Raw genomic sequence first — 23,374 nt, 5'->3', positions numbered from 1 at the left:
TTAAGTATAACGTTGCCTGGTAAAGCTTGCACTTAGTATCCATTTCTCTGGGGAACGTCCTGTTGCTTCTGTCACAACTTTAAGTAGTTAGGCTCAGATTCTCTTACAACTGTGTTATGGTCTAACTAGTTTGTGTTTACTAAATTGGTAGGGTTACATTCCTCAAAATCCAAGCCATTTGTTCAGCATGGCAAAATTAAACCACCTTTTCAGAATGAGAACTTTTGTCACGTGCTCCCTGTCCCTACAATGCACAAAGAATCAAACTTGTACCAACTACTTTTTCCCGAGATCGCGCATCAAACAATGGAAAACAATAGACACTTTCATTCTAAGCAGTGAAAGGTAGACGAGAGAAGGGAGGCGTCACTGAATGCAGAAGGCAGCTCAGAAATTCATTTTTAAATGAACACACCATCTCCTTTTGTACATGAACAGAGCTAATTAACACACCATCTCCTTTTGTACATGAACAGAGCTAATTAACACACCATCTCCTTTTGTACATGAACAGAGCTAATTAACACACCATCTCCTTTTGTACGTGAAACAGAGCTAATTAACACACCATCTCCTTTTGTACGTGAAACAGAGCTCCACATTTAGAATGGTGATTATTTACTTAACACGCAGGTGCGAGGTTATAGCCAGAACAAACTAATTTCTAAGAATCTACAGGGGGTATCATTTAAACTTGAAATTACATCCCAGCCAAAATCTTCACAGTGATATTTAAAGAACAATTACATCCATATTGATTTCAATCACAGTGATGGTCTCAGTGGAAGCACTTAAATTTGCTTGTAATGAATCTCAAATTTATTTGGTCCTTCTCATTTCCAACTAGCGGTAGAACGTAAGATAAAATAGCTGAGATAAAATAAAGACTTAGAAAATTCTGCATCACTTAGTCCATATACCTCCATCTCATAGACCGTGGAAAACAATACATGGAGATTTTGGACAACAATTGGAATCTTAAATGATCTGGTTTGTAAAGCAAAAAGACAAGAATTAATAGTTTCCAAGGTTTAGAATGCAAGACAGAGATCTCTTAATTGGCATCACCATATTTTTAGATTTATTAAAATCTGTCCAAATAAAGCCTAGCTGGAAATCAAAACCAATCTTTGTTACTGGTCTCGTTTTTCAAATAAATTTTGGGTTTGTTTCACTATTATGTTTTTATAGTGTTTTAAAGTTTATTTTTTTTTTGTCCTCATTCCCTTAGTCCCATGGTCTGAAACGTCTATTTAAAAAAAAAAAAAAAAAAACACCTGTATAATTTATCATGTGAGGCGTCCAGACAAGGGAAAAGTCCATCTCTGGGCTGGGTAGCCCTCTTGAACGCTAAGTGGATAGTTCCTTGGACTTCTAAGTGTATAATCATAGGACCAACTTGCTACTTTGCAAACCAATTAATTAAAGGCTCCCAAAATCTGGAGCTTTTTTCCATAATTCCTCCCCCTTTAATATCACATACTAAATTATACATTAATGAGTCTTTCCATTCCACAATCGTTGGAGGCAACGGGCTAATCCATTTCCTATATATCTCCCTTCTAGCCAACAAAATCATATAAAAAAGTAACTTAGCACTGTCTTTTTTTTATCCTATTCTCTCCCTGGATACAACCAAAGATGATCAGAGAGGGGCTTACCTTACACTTCACAGGCAAAATCTGATTAATACAGTCACCCACCTCAGTCCAAAAACAATGAAGGCAGGGACATTCCACAAACATATGCAGATCCCCTACAGACCCAGCACCACACTTCCGGCAACCGATTTTACTGCCCGACTCCAATCTTGACAATTTTTCAGGGGTCCAAAAAACCCTATAAATTGTAAATAGATGGTTCCTTCTTAAACAAGCCGGTTTGACCACATAATACAACATAGCTACAGATACTTGCCACAACTCTGTTATCTGTACTCCTGAAAGATGTTCTTTCCAAGTGTCTTCCGGCAGAGAAAAATCACCATCTATCGTATCCAGGAGGGTCCAATACCATTGTGATAGTTCTTTTTTGCCGATTTCCCCCTTCTGTAATAACTCCTTGTTGTACCTGGCTTTTTGACAGGGACATCCCCAAACTTTTTGCCTCCTTCCTCCTATTTTTTCTGACCTGTTGTTGTTGGCTTTTGACCTCTGGGCACTTTACCACTGCTAACCAGTGCTAAAGTGCATATGCTCTCTGTGTAAATTGTACTATTGATTGGTTTATCCATGATTGGCTATTTAATTTACTTATAAGTCCCTAGTAGAGTGCACTATATGTGCCTAGGGCCTGTAGATTAAATGCTGCTAGTGGGCCTGCAGCACTGGTTGTGCCACCACCCACTTCAGTAGCCCCTTAACCTCGTCTCAGGCCTGCCATTGCAAGGCCTGTGTGCAGTTTCACTGCCACTTTGACTTGGCATTTAAAAGTACTTGCCAAGCCTAGAACTCCCCTTTTTCTACATACTGTATAAGTCATCCCTAATGTGTGCCCTAGGTAACCCCTAGAGCAGGGTGCTGTGTGGGTAAAAGGCAGGACATGTACCTGTGTAGTTATATGTCCTGGTAGAGTAAAACTCCTAAATTCGTTTTTACACTACTGTGAGGCCTGCTCCCTTCATAGGCTAACATTGGGGCTGCCCTCATACACTGTTGAAGTGGCAGCTGTTGATCTGAAAGGAGCAGGAAGGTCATATTTAGTATGGCCAGAATGGTAATATAAAGTCCTGCTGACTGGTGAAGTCGGATTTAATATTACTATTCTAGAAATACCACTTTTAGAAAGTGAGCATTTCTTTGCACTAAAATCTTGTTGTGCCCTTCAATCCACGTCTGGCTAGGTTTAGTTGACCGCTCCTTGTGCATTCACTCAGACACACCCCAAACACAGGGTACTCAGCCTCACTTGCATACATCTGCATTTTGAATGGGTCTTCCTGGGCTGGGAGGGTGGAGGGCCTGCCCTCACACAAAGGACTGCCACACCCCCTACTGGGACTCTGGCAGACAGGATTGAACTGAAAGGGGGCTTGGTGCATTTCTTAGACACTCTTTGAAGTCACCCCCACTTCAAAGGCACAACTTAGTATAAAACAGGGCCTCTGCCCTACCTCATCAGACACTTGCTGGAGAAGAAACCTGAACCAGAAACTACATCCTGCCAAGAAGAACTGCCTGGCTGCTCAAAGGACTCACCTGTCTGCTTTTCTACAAAGGACTGCTACCTTGCTGTTGGCCTGCTGTCTTGCTGAACTCTTGTCTGGCTGTAAAAGTGCTCTCCAAGGGCTTGGATAGAGCTTGCCTCCTGTTCCCTGAAGTCTCAGGACCAAAAAGGCTTCTCTCTTTCACTTGGACGCTTCGTGCGCCGAAATTTTCGAAGCACAGCTTGTTCTGCGGCGAGAAAAACGCCGCACACGGACGCTGATCGACGCAACGCCTTCGGGACGACCGGAACTTCGACGTACGGCCTCGCACGGACAACGCTACCCGACTTCCAGAGGAGAAATCGACGCAAACCTTGCCGTGAGATCGAAATTCCGACGCCCAGCCCCGCGGAACGACGCACAGCCGGAAAACAAGCAGGAGAATCCACGCACAGACCCAGGACATCTGGTAATCCCCGCGACCCATAGAAGGAGGCGGTCCACGTGCCGGAAAACGACGCACGTCTTCCCCGAGTGAAAAAATAACGACGCAAGTCCGTGTGTGAAGGGGCGCAACCGACGCACGCACCATTTTTCCTCCCGTAGAACGACGCACGTCTCCCCGCGTGAAAAATAACGACGCAAGTCTATGTGTGAAGGGGCGTAACCGACGCACACACCATTTTCCCACGCATCTCCTCTTCTGCGGCCCTCTGCGGAGATTTTCCACCAGAAACCAGGTACTTTGTGCTTGAAAGAGACTTTGTTTGCTTTTTAAAGACTTAAGACACTTTATATCACTTCTTAGTGATATCTTTACAAATTCATATTGCAACTTTGATCGTTTTGACCTGCAAATACCCAGATAAATATTATATATTTTTCTAAACACTGTGTGGTGTATTTTTGTGGTGTTATATTATGGTATTGTATGATTTATTGCACAAATGCTTTACACATTGCCTTCTAAGTTAAGCCTGACTGCTCGTGCCAAGCTACCAGAGGGTGGGCACAGGCTGATTTTGGATTGTGTGTGACTTACCCTGACTAGAGTGAGGGTTCTTGCTTGGACAGAGGGCAACCTGACTGCCAACCAAAAACCCCATTTCTAACACTCCGCCACTGGATTTGTGCCGCCAACTCCTCCTTTGATTTGATTCACCCAACTCCTTATATGCCAATATTTAAATTTAGGTACGTTTCCTGCTGTGCCCCTTAGAAGACCACTATAGGGAATCAAACCTTCAACCGTACACAACTGTCCCCATTGCGACAACCAGGCCTCCCACAACGGAACAGCTAGAATGTCTTTTGTCATTCGGGTGATCCTGGAGAGTTCCATATGGGGGCCCATTTGCTACATTAAGGCAGGTTAGTGCCCCTTATAATTTCATACCAGATTTTTGCTGAATCAGCTAATATTCTAAGTCTCACTTTCTTGAAAAATTGTGGGTCTCCAAATTTGTACAGAAAACCCTCCTCTGCAACCTTTGCAACTTTCATCATTACCTTTAAGAGTGACCCCAGTTCAGAGGTAAAAGCACCACAGCAAGCTCTCCTCTTATTTTTTTTTTTAGAAAAGTTGCCACGCGTATAGTTGCAAATCCGACAGTGCTAAGCCCCCTTTCTCTTTCCTCCGCCTCAGCTTTTCCATGCTATACGAACGCTCTTATTGCCCCATATCAAGCTACTTATCTTGCCTTGAAAGTTGTTTATCCATTCTTTATCAAATCTCAAAGGTAGTGCGTTAAAAATAAATAGCACTCTCGGCAAAAGCATCATTTTAACCAAATTGACCCTACCTAAGATCGTAAGAGGCAGGTTAACCCACTTCTTCATCTGCTTACAAGCCTCAGTCATAACTCTCACAAAATTTCTTTCAGCAATCACCCCAAAGGCTTTTGTTATCGTGATGCCCAAATATTTCAACTCTCTACTTATCTTAACGTTCCCCTGAGGGATAATCTCGAGCATATTCCAAGCCATAACTTCTGTTTTCTCTTTATTAACCACATACCCCGCTATTGCCCCAAATTCCGTTATCAGTTCTTCCAGAACAGGCAGGGGTTGTTTTAAATCACTTACTGTTTTGAAGTTTTTTGATATATGAGCACCAGCATACTTGATTTTCTTCACAACACATTTAGGTATAACACACTGACTGAAGTGCAAGTATTCCCTTGTTCTGTGATGGAGATGGGATCTGTGACCTAAAAATGGCAAGTCCAGGTTTGGTCATTGGCAGTCCCTCACCCTGTGGACCAGTGGTGTAACAAAACTTGAGGGGGGAGGGGCCTGCAAAGTACTTGGAAGGGGTCCCCTTCCGAACTCACAACAGAGCTCTCACGCTAGGGTACTGAGCTTAGTGGGCCCCCCGAAGCTCAAGGTCCCCCCCACACTGCAGTTGCCTATGTTTCGCCACTGCTGTGGACCACTCTGTGCATCAGACATATGGATGGGACCCATACAAAATACAGTAAAAGCCAGCTTTGGATAAGGATTTGTGACAAACCATTTTGAACTAGCTTTATTCTGGAGACATAAACATGAAGCTTTATTGTGTGAGCTACAGATCTAGAAGGGGACACCACCTCAGCCTAGCAAGAACTATCCCTCCATCACTCAAAATGGTCCTATAGGACTGTATTTTAAGAAGTATTCCTAGGCATTCTGCTTCACTGAGTTGCAACAGTCAAATAACATTTGGGAATGATTTTGCAGATCAAATTGCCACACTTTTAAATTAAGTAGAACACAGTTGTTTTGTGTCTTGTGTGGAATGAGACGTGATAACTTATAAAAATTTAAAAAAGTAAAAATAATCTGAGGGTTGCTAGTTGAAGATTTATCCATGGTATTGTGCCACTAAAGGTCAATGAAATTATATTTACCGACAACTTGGAATCCAACTACATTCATTTACAAAAATCTAAGTATGCAGATTCCCACACTTAATACGTAGACCTTTGTACTAGCCTGGAAACCATACTGCTTGAGGAGACGTACACATATCCGCTCTTTAGGTATTTTACATTCTTATTGTGAAGTACCATACAACACATCAAAATAATACAGCATTCCTCTTGACCCAATAATTAAGATTCGCCTAGCACAAATCTTATGGCTAAAATGTTTAAAATTTAAAGAAATCAGTGGGGAATCGTTTAACCTGAAGGGAAAACACAATGGGCCTGATTTAAATCTTGGCGGAGAGGAACACTCCCTCACAAATTTTACAGATATCCCCTTCGCAGTATTCCGATCCCATTAAATCTTAGGGAGATAGAAATACGGCAGACGGGAAATCCGTCACAATTGTGACAGAGTATTCCCTTGACCAAGATCTAAATCAGGCCCAATGCCCATAAAACACAATTCCAGAGTATACTCTTTGTTAATTAAATATCTGAGGAAAAGTACGTGTTAAGTCACTTGAATATTGTTTTTAGGTGCCTTTTCCGGCACAAAAAATAAGAACATTAACCTTTTAAAGACTTTGGCCAAACTGGAATCCTCAAACATTTCTTTGAGTTGATCTGATTATTTATTAGGAAAAGAGCAGATAAAGATCTTAAATCTCTCATATAATGTTGCCTAAACCTTCCTTGAAACTGTCTTTTTTCTGGCTTTGAGATTTCCTTTGTTCTTTGAATGATATCATAAGTAAAGAATTATACGCAACTTAATGTTATTTTTCAAGACTAGAAATAAGTGGTATTATATTATATTGCTCTGAACACAGGCCTTCTGTTGCATTTGCAGTAAACATGGCCTGGAAAACAAATTGAGGAGTATGCTTATTCATTCTTTTTGGCTTTTGGATAACATTAGGAAACTATCATTTTAGAACATCGGAGCAGAAACTCTATTATTACCAGAACTCATCAGCATGGAGAAATATAATCTTACTGCTAAGAAAAGGTAAGACATACTGAAAGACCTCAATGTCAACTCTCTATGCAGCAGTAAAGCTGATCTGTATGCCTGCAGGCTGAAGTCTTTCAAATGACTAACTTTAACTGATCAGTGGCAGTGAAACAGGACAGGTTCCCGTATGAGGTCTACAGACTTTCTCAAGAGACAGTGATTATCAAGGTTGGAAGGTTTCAGCCATTAATTTAGGTGTCGCATCCTCAACTTTATTTTGGATACACGTGATGGAACAGGACAACAAGGAAAGATTCCAGCAAGCAGAACAGATCTTTCACAGCAGCCTGAGAAAGTACATAGTTTGCTCTGTCGTGGACAACTTCACTATCTCTACCAGCCTGAAAGTAAACCTGCACTTCCGCATTTTCAGCTTGAAGGTCTTACAAGCCTTGCAGGAAATCAACTTTAGTCCCAAAGTCCTGAAACAGTCCTGCAAACGTAGCTATAATATAAACATGTTTCTGTGAATGCAGAAAAATATTCCTAATGCAGATATTCCGCATAACATGGTGGCAGTAAAGACACAAACTTTCGGAGCTTTGCTTCCTGAATCTGTATTAAGCACCCTCATGACCTGGTAACCGCCATCCGCATCCCAAGGAACAGTACGGAGGGTGCCATCGGACTCTGGATATGTGTACCGAGGCTGAAACACCCAGGAGCCATCCTGTGCTCAGGTCTCACCTGGGGCCAGATACAGGGAATGCAGTAGTAAAAGGCCTGCTGCGAGGACAGACGGCCTGCACGTGAAGCAGATCAAAGGCAGCTGATGCACAGCAAAGGAACCAATATAGCACCAGCTGACATGCAGCTGCCACTGGGTCAAGGTCAGGCGAAAGAGGTACCTTGTCAAGCAGCAGAAGTGAGCTTTTGCTCCATGATGCACAAATGTAGCCTACTGGACACCTGCTGATATTGCAAGCAGCACCCTCATTGAAGCAGTATAAGCAGTATAACTGGCAGAGATTCACACCAGGTCCTACAAGAAAATAGACAGCAGGTTTTGGCAGCTTAACCTCATTTCTTCTGTAAGGGTAGATGTATCTGACCCAACTCTGGCACCTCGTCCTTGGAATTCCTGTAGTGCATGTAGAGCACCTGTACATGCTTAAGAGATCTGAAGAGTTTGTGAGCTGGAGAAGCACATTTATAGTAGGAAGAGGAAAAACTCTTGTTTATCACCAGAGAGTTGTTGGGGAGCTGGTAATGATCCATGACAGCCTAATCTAGAAGAGTATCTAGACCAAGAAGGAGGCTTGTGGGAGTCCCACGAAGTGAGGAATTTTGACATTCCATGTAGTAGTGGGGGTACTAGACTGGTGCGCTCTGTAGCAACTGGGAAAACCAGGAGGAGCTGAGAAATGGGCATTGTACCAAATGGTGGTAAGGTGGATAGGTAAGGGAACTGTCAGATTGCCTCATTGAAACTCCTGCCCAAGACATATGAAACATGAGCCTCTGAAACCCAAGAAGGGTTCATCAATGTCTTCATCCGCTCTGGCGCGCAGTGTACTGGACCCCTGAATAGCAATAAAGTCAGCTAGTATCCTCCCTAATGAGGACGTGAAAAAAATCCCCAACAGGTAAACTCACAAAACTCAGTCCGGAAAGAAGTGTGGACTTTGCCAAAGTTAAGCCTGATATGCATAATCTGAACCAGAGTCAGCGGTAAGACTGCCACAGAATTGTACTAAGGCATTTCAGCTCACCAATACATACTCATGCCAATAAGAGTAATAGACCAAGATGGCCAAATGCGAAGCCCTGGAAAACAGGTCATGCCGTAAACAGAAGGAAGGGACAGAGGTACACAATGTAATCATTTCTATGATGAAACTCTTTCAGGGCACAATGAAGGACACATCTGCTTTTCAGATAACAATAGCTACCACACGGTAGACATGAAGTAGGTTTCCAACAGACATCAATAAGAGAAAATAGAAAAACATCTAAATCCCCCATGAGGGGCATGGCACTGGTGTGATCTCGCAAGACAATTCATTATTGAGACCCCGCCGTCACTGCTGTACCAGGAGTTTGTATCACCTACCCCTCAACAAAGCACAGCATATAGGCAAATCATACAGGAGCTTTATAAATGCCAATCCAATAATAATGGATTATGACAGATGGAGTGCAATTCTGACAAAAAGGAACAGAAACCACAAATACCTCACCAAAAGAGGATGGGGTCGGAAGGGCTGGGGTTGATTCTGGGGACGTCACACCAAGTGTTAATCTCCCAAGGTCACCCGCGCCTGCCCCTGCCCCCCCAAAAGGACAGATGGAGGACTGGCTTGTCTACACAGCTGTAAACATAATCAAGACTCTCATTTAAGCATCAATACAAAGGGAGCAGCCTTGACATAGGAAAGGAGGTGGCTCCACATAGGCCAAGCATTAGCAGGCAGGTCCCTATGCAATACACCTTTGTCCCAGAAATGTATGCAATTCTGAGGTTATCACAACTGCTCTGGTGCTGTGTGACAGGCTAGCACTTGAAGAGGGCCTTACCACATTCCCAACCCCATATCCTTTCCATCCACTTTACGCCACATTTCTCTCTGCAATGGTTGGGGAACAGCTTATGGAGAGGGGGGGGTTGCTGCACCATGTGAGACATGTATGCAAAAGGTTATGTTATGAACTTTAACAAGTTCAAAAGGGATTATAATGTTAGTGAAAATGGCAGACTACCATATTTGTAGGTTAGGCACTGGGTATTATAACTGATAATCAAAGTAGCAGCAACTCGACCATTTACCCCTTTGAGGTATTTATGGACCTATATGAGATATGTACGGGGTCGGATATTGCACTTGTATACCATTTTAACTGAAAGGGAAGGATAAAAGCTCTGTGGATACCAAGAGAGGAGGGTCAGTGATATGGGTATGGATATACCCGAGGAGACTTTGAAGCATACTTGGTCAGAGACACATAATACTTTCAATGCGTGGGTCAAAGTGAGACAACATATTAGTTTATAAAACATTGATATATCATGCTAGAGTGCATGAAACAGGCATACCCTGATGCCAGGGGGAAATGCTGGGGATGTTTCACTGCAGTGGGGACAATGGTACTTAAATGATTCAGTGCATGGCTTTGGCAAACTAAAAAAAAAAATGTTGAATATACTTGGGGGTCCCTTGGTGCAGTTTCTCTCGACTGGCCTTCCACTATTTGCTTGTCCTACCTATATTAGAGGGCTCCATCTTTACAGATTTAAAGCCATGAGGGGACATGGACCACCTTCTGAAGACTCTGGGTCTAATTACGATGTTGCAGAGAAAGTCAATATGGCGGGGGTGAGGCTGCTGTCAAGCGTGGCCTCACCCCCATGTTATTACGATGTTTCCATAGAGCTGACTAGCGGAAACACTGTATTACGACGCTTCCGCTAGTTGGTCAGCCTGGTGGAAGGCGCACAGTCTGCATAGCATTTCGAGGGTGATGGCAGGGGGGCCCTGCACTGCCCACGACATAGTTGTGGGCAGTGCAGGAGCCCCCCTGTGGCTTCCAGCACTGGCTTTCAATGGTTTATGGCAAGTCCTGGCGCTGGAAAAACTCGCCTATGACTTACACCAACAATGCACAAGCTGTGACAAAATATGGAGGTTGCTTTTATGTCACCTGACTGCTTTGGGCAAAGTGAGGGACTATCTGCCTCCAGTGACTGCACTCCAGTTATTTTAGTGCCATGTACAACAGATAGGTTTCCATGCAAGTTACCTGTGGAATGGGGGTGGTCATGCACCCCAAAACACTTTATGAAGACCGGAAAAGAACTTAACTGTAGAGGACACACCAGAGGAGTAAGGAGGGTGTCTGTTAAGGTTTATGCTAAAACCTCACGTTTGAGGAATGGATTTGATGTTAAGATAAGGGTTGATGTCACTACGGTGATGTACAAGGGCAGCTTAGATATGAAATTTTCACATATTCAAGGAATATAACACCGCATAGGAATGGTAGGCGGCTGCTGTATGCTTTGAAACCTTAAGGAAAATGAAAAATGTTTGAAACAAAAACAACAACAAAAAAGAATGATTTGTCACATCAAATTGGTAGATAAATTTGTCAGAGAACTAGGGTGGAAGGGCATGCACAGCATGAGATCCATCTTGCAAAACACTGGAGTAAAAAAAAAGCATATTTATTTTTTCTTTTAAAAATACTTTGTGTTTTCATGCATATGGTTACCATTAATACAGCCTCTATGAAAATTGTAAAACCACAGGTTTTAGATTTGAAGACCTAATAAAACAGTTTTATCATATGTTGAAGACAAACCATTTGTGAATTATTACAATATCAGAGGCTGTCCTAAAGCCATTTACTATTAAATCATGCCAGCAAATGCTCAAATTGATGTAAAAAGCACCACCCAGTGAGGAAGAAGGGAGGGCAGCTTAATAACACTCAAAAGAATGGAGAATAAGCTTAAAATAAAGACCAAACTAATCACAATAGCATAATGAACCACAGCTATGTAATCGACAAGGATACATTTTACAAAAACATACCTGTGTTGGCATTACTGCTTGCGATGAAACTTACTACCAGGGGCAGGCGATTGAACTGAACCACCTTGGAAAGGAAATCCCAGAAAAGAATATAAATCTCACAGATTGTCATGTGAACCTTTCAGTGCAATATATATATATATATATATATATATATATATATATATATATATATATATATATATTCATTAAAATTCATCAGCACTTTACAAAGTGCACATTTTAAAATTCCGTTACAGCGTAATACACTTTCTTTGAAATAGCACATAAAAGGGACGAGGAGGAAGATATTGTAAATTCTGACCACATGGTGGGCCAATTCCATAATCGAAGACTTTTGACAGGCCAAGAAAAGCAAAAACCTACACAAGTGTAGGTTTTCCCAAGAAGAAAGAAATAAAGAGAGAGAGAGAATTATTAGGTTAATTAGTAGAAAACAAATAAAAAATAATAAAAATCAGTGGAAGGATAGGTCATCACTGCAAAATGAAACCATGTGCATGAAATAGCAGAATCAGGTCAATGTAATCTAACAGCCACTGAAATCATCCACTATTCTAAGAACATTTTGACAATCTGCAAACTAAGCAGAGAAGTGCATCCTGAGGAAGGGAATACGGCGGAAAGGAGGGAGGGCCAAAACTGAACTGATCCAATGAAACTGATTCAAGCATTACTAATAATAAAATGAAAAGAACTCTAAAGTCAGACTTTTGCTTCTGCTTAACATTAGAGATGAAGATTAAGGCTTTCATCTAGTGTTCAACCCAAGAAGACAGCTTTGGGTTTCCATCCTCTAAGGATACATTTCTTATCTATCTTTAGAGGAATCATGTCAGCTTAGGCTCTAGGAAGTGCTAACAAAAATCTGTGATCTCTAAATATGAATGATGAAAATTGATGAGGGGTATCTGAATCCATTATAATATTGATCCCAACTGCACCTTCTTGCCAAAAGTCATGTTCTTGAGGCCAGACTGTGGCAGATGGGAAATGGCAGATTTGGCATTTCCAGCACAGCTTAGTAGTTTTGTTCCTTTCAGCGCGAATGACTGGAATCTGATACAATCAGTTAACTATGTTAATTTGTCTAGCTGATATCCCCCAACGCATGGAGGTTAATTTAACATGCTTATGACAGAATGTCCATGCTTGTTGATGAAATATCAAATTTAGTTCAGTTGTCCAGCTGCATAAGTGGTGCAGTCTGTACAAGAGTCTAAGGCCCTCATTATGATGGTGGCGGTCCGAGGACTGCCACAACTCGAGGTGACAGTCGGAATGCCACACTTGAGGCGGTCCCAGCGCCACATTGCAACCCTGGTAGGCAAGTCCGTCTAAAGACCGCCGTCCTAGCCAGGAACATGGTGACGGCGGCCTGAACCGTACTCAGCCAGGACGGCGCTGAACTCAGCACGGCCTGGCTGATTACAGCTCAGCTTTCCACCAGCCTTCCCATGGCTAGGAGCCAACCATGGAAAGACTGGAGGAAAGCCAGTGGCAAGGCCCCCCCTGACCAGCTTTACAGACAATGCGCACTGCAGGGGTGCTGGAGAGCTACAATATTGGCCTCAGCTCCCTTAAAGGAGCTGAGACCAATAGCTTAGCACTGTTCCCACCGGTCAGCACAGCAGGAATGCGTAATATAATGTTTCCACCAGTCAGGCCGGCGGGAACATTGTAATATGCTCAGAGGGGACATCACCGCTATGGTGGGGGCATCCTCCCCACAGGTATGGCAGTCCTGTTGTGGGACCTCCAAACTTATAATGAGGTCCTAAATAACTGTTCTAATATTTACTTAACTTTCTCCTGTATTTTTGTGTTTTGGTTGTCTTGCCATTACTTCATTTCACTTGATTAACCTCTTTGATTGTCGTCTCACTATCTTTTCAGTTAGCAAGGTGCATACAAGCAAAGGACAACTAGCTTTCCACAATAAATGACCAGCTCATAGAGATTCAATAGATATGCAAAAGTATTATAAGCTTCACCTTAGTTCAATGCATGCGCAGCCTCTACAATCAAGGAGTTCATCCATGCACTTACCACAGATATATCTTTATTGTTTAACGCATCTCTATCTGAGGAAGGGTAATGGATCCACCAAAGCACTCTTTGAGCATCACAATAGTGAAAAACTCCTGACTTACCAAACCAATTTGTCTAATATTATATTTGCTGGTATTAAGTAAATCCTTGCGAAGCCCATATCCCCACAAAGTCCAGTGTAAGTGAAGCCCATCAAAATCTTCACCACTGCCAAAATGTTTCAGACCTTAACAAGTGAGAGACTTGGTACTCACAAACATCAAAAACTCTTTATTATGAACAAAAGCGCACACATCAAAATTAGTAAGACAAGCTCTCGCATTTTGGTGTTTGCGTGTGACTTCGCATTGAACTCAATCTATGTGTGCTCATTGAATCACACCACTTACAGTTTCAAATATATGCAGATGATATAAAATTAATCTCAGAATGGGGTAAGACTCATGGAATAATAGAAACATCTTTCACTACATGGAATACATCTGCCACTGTATTAGCAGAGGTGCCCAAGTGAGAATCATGGGCGTAACTTCCATTGGTGCAGCAGGTGCAGTGCACTGGGGACCAGAGGCCCCAGTGCACTGCCCCTTTATTATTGCTATAATTCAAAGAAGCAGCCACCACTTCCCTTTTCCCTCCTGGCACTAGGACATGTGACACATTGGCTACTGGTGAGAATGGATTAAAGCCAAAAGGGTTGATAATGAGCAGTAAAAACAAACACAAAGGAAATGGTTTAAGTAATCATTAGTGTTACTAATACATGCAATTATGTAAGCAATATTTACACAACTTGTATACTAATAACATAATTTGAACTTTTCTGCCTCTGGCAGGTTGGTCGGGCAAGGGGACAGTTAGATATTCTCTAGGCAGCCCTATTTCAAGTATGGATGGTATCAAGTATCTCATGTCAACATTACCTTTCAAACCATGACAAGAATTAAACAGTCACTCATATTGCAGGATCGCTTCGGACAGTTCAGTGGGACTAGATAATGTAAGTCACGTGACAGATATGCCCTTGAAAATTTAAAAGAGCAAATTCAGATTAAATTATGTCAATGAGTGAAAGATTAGTACTCCCTGACTTGGTATCTTTTTAGGTGGGGGGCCAGTTAGGAATCTGAAGTTGCATAGAGTAGCCACAAGCAATACCATTACTGAAGGTAAGTAACCTGTTTTTGTAATTGATACTTAGAACCGCAGATTCTTCATCTTTTGAATAGATACTGAAGAAGTACCTCACAGATGGTGGGTGAGTCTGAACTGGCTCAGACCAAAACATCCTGCAAGACCAAGCGGGCAAAGTGCCTTCTCATCTGACCTGGCTGCCTACTCAGTAGTGCTTTGTGAACATATGAACCAAAACCATGCCCGTCACCCCGTGTACCAGAGCAGTGGTGACTGCCCTGGTTCTAGTGGGATGAGCCCACAAACCTTCTGTGGGCTGCTTCTTAGCTAGTGTGTAACACATTTACATGAAGAGGACAGTCCAGAGTGAAATGGTCCTCTTCTGCACTGCTCTGCCCTTTTCGCTTCACTGAGCCAACAAAGAGCTGATCACACACCTGATCTTTCGTGGTATGATCAAAATAAAAGATGAGAGCTCTTTTAGGATCCAGCCAATAGAGTCTCTCCTCCTCCTTAGAGGGGTGAGATGAAACGAATGATGGAAGGGGTGATGGTTTGCACAATGTGAAAAGAAGTGAACCACATGCAGGGGAAAAGAGGCTCGGTTCCTTAACACTAGCTTGTCTTTAATGAATGTTGTGCATAGCAAATTGACAGACAGGGTTTATAGCTCACTCACATGTCTCTGCAATATTTTGGCAATGAAGAAAACTTTAGTTAGAGTAAGGAGTCACAATGGAAAGAGCTGTGCAATGGTTCAAACGGAATACATATCAGGAATGTGAGAACAAGGTTGAAGTCCCATTGAGGCATGATGAAAGGTTTTGGAGAAAACAAATGCTGCAGTCTTAAAAAAAAAATGCATCAAAACAGGTACTATAGATGCCTATAGTGAAAGGTGCCATCGAATTCACCATTCTGTGACATCTGCTAGCTAGTCATGCACAACTTTCTCTATGGAGTCTCCAAAGTTACATGAGCATAATATAGTCAACCTCGCTTTCTTCAGGATATCTGATGAAAAGTACTTCTTTGGAAATCACCACAGCCTCAATCTATTGCAGTCACGTTTTAAAAGGCACATTTCCTGTAACAAGAGGATAACTCCCCTCGAATCCCACAGCACATTCATCCCCATTAAGCATTTTGCGCCAGCTTTGAGCCCTTTGACCTTAAGGTTTACAATTTCTTTTTACACAGCTCTTTAAATGGGAAAGGCCCCAGACCGGTGGAGTTGTCCTAAAACTGGAGTAGAAGTATGTTTAACTGGCTAGGAAGACTTGCACGAAGAGAACCCGGAGTGAGTAAGGAACCCTCAAGCCCTCTCTCTCATCCTTTTCCATTAATGAATCTATGATAAACAAAAAAACAGTAAAAAAGGTGAAAATTCCTACTACAACAAGTAGTATTTCTACTAAGACCAGTAGACCCGCTCCCCATCAGGAGCCACCTAGACCATGTTGTCACTGTCTATGAACTTATTTCCCAACCTTTCCTAACTCTCTCCCCAATCGGTCTGGCGTAACCATCTAATCAGTTGCAAACATTAGTGATAGATGAGTGAAGAATGGTAAGCTGTTTTTGAGGATTCAGAGATGTCACTGTCCACGGATTCTTCTCCTGGACCAGCTCTCTGATAATCACCTATCTTTATTCCTAGGAGGACCTTGATCCTCATCTTAATTTCCCAGCCAGTGGGTAACTTGCTTGTGCATCTGACCTTTTACCACCTACACCCCTATGGCTCCTGTTATCCTAGCGTGGGGCTGCTGAAATTTTGGGTACTCCTTTCATCCATTTCCATGAGCCCTAGGATCACTTGAACCTATTGTAGCCTGTGTACCATTCAATAATTCCCTCTTCCTACTGAAAGATTCATTGGAAAGGGTGGCCCTATTGATAAGGGGCATCATGCATAAGTAGTCTGTCACATGCCTAAATTCCCTTCTCCTAGGTGTTGAGGGTGCTAGGTCTTAAAATAGATGGAGGCTATGACTTTCCTAGGCTATAGTATCTTTAGATTGAACCAGTTACATTACCTCTTCGTTCTCCAAATAGTAGTGAACACAGATTAGAATATGTTGCAGTCTACTTCATGGTGGTCTGGATCCTGACGTTCTAACAGTACACTCAAAGTGAACTGGTGAGTCCTCATGTCTGCCTACAATGAAATGCAACAGGTTCCTGACAAAGGCCTTGATGTCCTGCATCTCTGGTCCTTTGGGGCGGGAAGGGGGGGAAGAGGACCCTGGATCCGAATGTTGTGAAGCAACAACCTGTTAAGGAAGTTCTCCTGTTAAAGGAGGATCTCTTAATATGCTGTACATAGTGGAGAAATTTGAGAAAGGGGTCAGAAAGTGCTAACTTGCCATCTACCATTTTGTCCAACTCACTGACCCTGTTAGCTAAGGTTGTGACACTGTTCCCCAGGTCCCAAAGACAGGTCAGTCTAATGATGTCATCCTCTGTCTTCTTATCAGCAAGAAGGTGGTGTAGATATTTTTGAGTGGTAGCTGTTGGGACAATGCTTCACTCTGGAGTTCTGAAAATGATCCACCAAATCTGGAGGTTTGACCTAGTTGAAACAACCAATATCACATGGATTGGAATGTTCCTCTCACAGCAATGGTCTGTCTCACAATCAAAATACAGGGGAGGGGATCAATGCTAGGGTGAACTGGGTCACAGTCTTTTGTAGGAGAGTTGTGTCTTGAAGAGAGGATGTAGCACAGATCCATCCCAGGTCAGAGTCACGAACTGCACCACAATCCCACCAGGGGGCTTCTACTTCTGGATGAGCATGACCCTTTCCCTGGTATGACTCAACTACTGTAGTTACATACATCCTTGTCTCCACAAAAAAATAAAAAAAACCTCACTGCCAGGCTCTGAATACTTCAAAATGGGCAACTAGAAAGTGTATATACATTTGCAAGCAAACCACATCACCCCTGCCCAGAAAGCAACCTACTGGCTCCTGGTAGATGCCAGGATTAAATGTTACATAAAGGTAGATCACTGTACGTGCAGGGACACCAAATCTGAAGAACCCTTTATCCCTTTAACTCTTGAAAGTTAACTATTCAGACTGGCCTGTAACTGAATTCAATAAAGGGAAGGGGGCATGAGCAAAGAAGTTTGGACAATATTCACTGACCTTGTCTGACCAGACACCAATCCCTCTTCTTAGCAGCAAACTGTTTTCCCCTACTATGAAGCTTAATGAAGAAGTCAAATGGTAATAAGTACTGTTTTATAGTTCCCCTTAATACATACATTCTGACAGGCTGTAGATAAACTATTTAAATGTTCTAATACGATGTACTTTTACTTAATTAAAAACGCACACAAATTAAGGAGAGGGTGATTGTTATTTAGCTGATCTCTTACCTGATATGTGTTGTAGTAACAGATGATGCTCTTGTTTTTTGAAAGACCCAGTTTGCTGCCCTGATCCGTTGCTAGAGCAAATGTAGACAAGAAACCAGGCCTCAAAGCATGTTCGGGAGCACTGTCATTGGCCACTGTAATGATAAATATCATACAATGTACTTTAGGATCTGTGACTAAATACAATCAGTGATGAGAAAATATCTTGAGGGTGGGAAAGATCAGGAGTTGAGAAGAGACATTACACAGAAATAGGGATGTTTGTAAAGTGCAGGTCTAAGAAACTGACGAAAGAATAGTTGGGGCTGAGAAGAAATGGTAAGATTTCAGAAGAAGCTAGACGTCCTTAACCTAAGATTTAAAGGAACACATCCTAAATTGATCATGCGGGTATCATGGGTGTGCAGTCACTGGTTGTCCCTAATTAGACCAAGCTTCATTGGTCACGCCATAGCTTTGCCCTCTTCCACCTAGAAAATGGGCCAAATTGCCAGGGCTCATTTCAAACTGAGAACACTCAGAGCCTGATATACAAACTGCACTCTGAAGTATGTTTTGTTGTACTACTGAAGTAGTAGTCCAAACTTTACTACAAAGTGCTATTCACAAACTGCACTTTTGTAGTATCTTACACTTTTGTATTAAGTCCCTACCTTCATTATTTTCTATGGGAGTGGGTTGCAGGACCAGTGGTTTGCCATACGTAGTGCTGAACTTACTATTGTTTAATTTGTTTTTTATTAGTAACTTACACTATTAGTTTGTGAATACCGAAAAGAAGTAAACTTAATCAAAAGTGTAAATTTAGGGTGTGGCTAACCGCCAAGTAAGATAGACGCAGGTTTGTGAAGCTCATGCGGTCTCACAACCTTATCCACCGCCATCCATTATAATATCTGTTGGAATACTAGGGGACCAACTCTGCTGCATTCTGCTAAGCCGGGGGAGGAGGAGTTGTTTACTGGCCCTCACCCCTCTAATTTGGCACCTAGTGAGAGTGTGGACTACAGCACTGGGGCGAGCCAGGGCCCGTGCTGTTGAGGAGGGCTGGGCTTCCGCAGAATTGAGGGCAAAGAAGAGGCATCCTGATCCTGACCAGCGCGCATTCTGATCCGACCCCAGCTGCCTGACAAAGGGTCTTGGCAGCGAGAATCGGCCTCCGGAAAGAGGACCAGTGGTAAGGTGTGGCCAGGCTCAGTGCCACCCCCTGTGACAATGAATGCTGAGGCCATGCAGACTCCACAGGGAGGAGTACCTGAGGGACCCGAGGTTGGTGGCGGTGTCTCTGCTGCAGGAGGAAGATCGCGGGAGGAAGATCGCAGCCTGTGAGGGATGGACTACTCAGCTCCCTGCTTTTGAGAGGGACAGTGGTCCGGCCTGCGATGAGGCAGGTCGGGCCTGTGAAGTCTGAGGTGAGCCCGGCTCATAATTGGCACCCGACAGCAAGAGGCCCCGGGGCAGCATCACACCCACACAAGGCAGAACCTGTCTGGCTAGTGACAGACGGGCAGGGGCGCAACTCTGAGCGGACCTGTGACAAGGGGCTACATAGCACTGGAGAGGGAACCGAATCCCCCTCTTCATTGTTACCCACAACGGCTGGCGGCCCTGAAGACGGGAGTGGTGCAGAGGACCCCAGGATGGTGGCAGCGCTCCCGATGATTGAGGACCTTTTCCTGCTCAGGTCTGTTGTAGATGCCTGGGGCCTGCAGTTGTGGCCTGCTTAAATGATATGGACTGACCAGACTACTGGCTGATCCAGAAACTATATCTGGGCGATGAGTGCATGGCTGCGACATGGTGCGGAGGAGGACCTGCTAGTAAAGCCACTTTTAATTAGCACTAGACTGATTGCTGTAGTGTTCTGACGAGCGCTGGGTGCATCTTTACCCTTCGAGCCATTCATGGCCTGGCTCGGCCAGTGAGGACTGCCATGGCATTATATTGAACAACGCAGTGCAAGACAAAACCTTGCCTGATTGGCTGCTGACCTGGCCCTATGTTAGCGCTCTTAGGTTAATTCGACTGTGGTCGGGAACGTCTGCTCTGAGAAGGAATATTGGGGAGGCCTGTGCACACAGAGCTCCTCTGTGATGGCGAGCACTTCTCCCTTATGTTGTTTGCTGTGCCAACTAGGAAGATCAAGGATCTAAGATTGTGCGCATCCCGCCAGCCCCCTCCCGTTTGGTGACTGCCACAGACATGGGGGTCCCTGTGGACATGTTGGTCAGCGGCTGCTGTGACACACAGATTGGTGGGCAGATATCGTTTTTAGATGTCCAGCAGGCAAGGTGCTTAGGCGGCGCACTTGTATCTATCATGGTACGGGATAAAGCGTCACCACAGCTGCATAACAAGAGAGTGACAAATATGCTAAAAAGAGCATCTCCTGGGGTGAAGGGGGAGCGGCTGGCGAGACCCCGACATCGGAGGACGCCACCCAGATGGTGGCTATCTTGCAGGCAATTAATGATCTGAAGGTCACCATGGAGGGAAAGATGGGGAAAAAATAAGGTGGACTTAGCTTTGATCAGACAGATCTCTGCAACACCACACATACAGTCAAGGAGGTGGAAGGCGTCTCTCAGAAATGGAGAAAACAGTTAAATCACGTGAAGAACGGCTGGTGAAACTGCAACGACTGGCGAGTCAACTTGAGGCTAGAGCTGAGGACGCGGAGGGACTGTCCAGATGTATATTTTGAGAGTGGTGGGCATTCCTGAGGGACCAGAAGGCAATACCCCTACTAAATTCATGTGGGACTGGTTGATGACCTGGGTTCCTAAAGAAGACATTTTGGCGTATTTCATTGTAGAGAGCGCACACAGGATCCTAACGGCTAGGCTGCCAGTGGTTGTCCCGCCAGGCCCTTTATTGTGAGACTTCACAACTACGCAAACAAGCAATCAGTCCTCAGGGTGGCAAGACGAGCGGAGCGCTTTATGTTCCAATCCACTCCAGTGAGGATCTTCCTGTACTACATGCTGAAAGTTTAACAGAAGCTGCATTCCTTTTTGGAGGCCAAGACTAAGTTGAGGGCGATGGGTCTCACTCATATGCTACTATTCCCGGCCCGCCTAAAAGTTCTATTCCAAGGCAAATCCTTTTTTTGACACACCAGAGGCGGTCTGGAGTTGGATAGAGGAACAGCCTCCCTGATCATCATCCTCGCAAACCTAGGCGCAAGGTGATGGTAACAATGAGGCGCAAAGGGAGTGCAGATGGCGCTGCATCAGTGACCACAGAAGAGGGGGGGAGATGGGCTCGCTCATTGAAACACTGGCCTGTTGGAGAAAAGAAAGATGTGGCCACTTCTCCGGCTGGTCTGGGAACCTGGGCAGACCTAATGGAACACTGGGCACTGCCGAAAGAAAGTCAAGTGTGGCATGGAGGGATTCCTGAGTTTGTTTGGGGGTTGGGGGGGTTTGGTGTACAAATAAGATAGCCAAGTTCTCCGCTATGTTTGGGTCAAATGTTTGGGAGGGAGGGTTCAGTGCAGGGGGTGATGTTTATCACTGTTTAGCCCAGCTGGCTAGGTCCCTGGGGAGTTTGGGGTACTGGGGGAGGATGGGTTGTTGACAGGGTTGTATTTTATTTATGGGCTAGACGACTGCAGCACAGAAACAATGCATTTCTTCGACAGTTACAAGCATAACGTTTAGGTATATCTTCTTACGGCAGTCCCCATCATGCTGAATACCCTAAGGATGCCGTCATTGAATGTAAATGGACGGATAGATAAAATCAAATGAGGAGCGGTTCTCCGGTCTGCACTGAGAACTGAGGCGGACATCGTTCTCCTTCAGGAAACGCACTTGATGGGCAATAATTGTCAATTCCTGGCACATAGGGGGTACTCCCAGGTCTATCATGCAGGCTTTCCTAGGGGCTCCAGGGGCACAGCCATCCTAATCAGAAAGCACATTCCACTGGTAATCACACAAACTTGGAAAGATGATCTGGGATATTACGTAGCAGTCACTGGAGTCCTTCAGGGCCTGCCTGTCTCAATAAGCAGAATCTATGCTCTGGCCCCACTCACAATGGGCTTTCTAGCTACACTAGGAGAGTTATTAAAAGAGATGTCGGAAGCCCCGTGGATCTTGGGGAGGGGCAGTGAGGTTCAAAGGTGTGTGTGAGATGTATGTATGAATCGCCCCACGGTTTGGGGGGCAGGGGATGGACCCACAAATTTAGCGACTTTCGTGTGTAATATGAATCCAGTAGATTTGTGGAGGATGCACCACTCAACTGAGTGGGGCTACACTTTCTACTCCGGTGCACACAAGACCTTTTCTAGAATGAATCACTTTTTCATGCCTGCTGGGGAGTGTCATAGAGCGAGGGAGGTTAGACTTCTTGCAAGGGGTTTGTCTTATCATTTGTCGGTGGAGCGGACTGTCCTGGGGAACGAGAGGAGCGAGAACTGGGTACAGACTGGATAGATGGTACCTGCAACAATATGATTTCAGGGAAATGTGCCGGCAGCAAAGTGAACAATTCTTCCCGGACAACTAGGGCTCTGTGCACTTGGGAGTGCTATGGGAAGCCCAAAAGGCCACCATGAGTGGTCAAATCTTTAGCTAAACGAAAGGCCATAAGAATAGGAGTAAGCAGAACGTCCAGGATATGGAAGGGCACATCCTAGACTTGGAGAGTCACTTTGCTACCTCAGGACAAGAGGAATTCTTACGTGACTCACTACACACAAATCCTGCTATGGCAGATATTAACACAGGAAGCGTGGGTAGATTGGAAGGCCACATGCAGTAGAATTTATCAATGGGGTGATAAAGTTAGCAGCACTTTACATTGGCTATGCACACCCAGGTTGGGGCCGGTTCCAGTGCCATATTTGTAGTTGCGGGATGGCTCGTGAGTGGTGGGTAGTGAGCTAATGGTTCAAGATGAGCCCGCACGCGGACCCATTCCAATTTGTACGGAACCTACTGGTCCCTATCCTTGGAGACAGACATCACTGCTGAGGAATTGAGGGCAGTCTTGGCTCAGTTGCACCCAAGTACTGGTGCTTAGTGTGGCTGCAGGCGGGCCAGCCAGTAATGGAAATGTTTCAGGAGGTGTTGAAGAAAGGCAAGTTACCCCCAGACCTTAGAGCAGTAGATAGTGTAGTACTGCCTAAGATGGAAACGGCTGGCATACGCTGCAAGGATTTCCATCCCATCTCATTATTGAA

The 23,374-nt window shown here is 44.0% G+C and overlaps 1 protein-coding gene across 1 annotated transcript in view; it reads right to left on the bottom strand.

Annotated features, from left to right (window-relative positions):
* Positions 1-23,374, bottom strand: part of LAMTOR3 (late endosomal/lysosomal adaptor, MAPK and MTOR activator 3) — a 103,474-nt gene that overhangs the window by 5,842 nt on the left and 74,258 nt on the right. The window contains exons 5-6 of the mRNA XM_069230232.1: positions 18,181-18,314; positions 11,605-11,668 (exon numbers count right to left, since the gene is read on the bottom strand). Coding sequence (XP_069086333.1) covers positions 11,605-11,668; positions 18,181-18,314 — 198 coding nt within the window. The remainder of the gene's footprint in view (positions 1-11,604; positions 11,669-18,180; positions 18,315-23,374) is intronic.

Source organism: Pleurodeles waltl, chromosome 1_1, assembly GCF_031143425.1.
Source record: "Pleurodeles waltl isolate 20211129_DDA chromosome 1_1, aPleWal1.hap1.20221129, whole genome shotgun sequence".
Classification (NCBI taxonomy): domain Eukaryota; kingdom Metazoa; phylum Chordata; class Amphibia; order Caudata; family Salamandridae; genus Pleurodeles; species Pleurodeles waltl.
The sequence above is the reverse complement of the archived record's forward strand: the minus strand, read 5'-3'. Positions and strand labels throughout refer to the sequence as shown.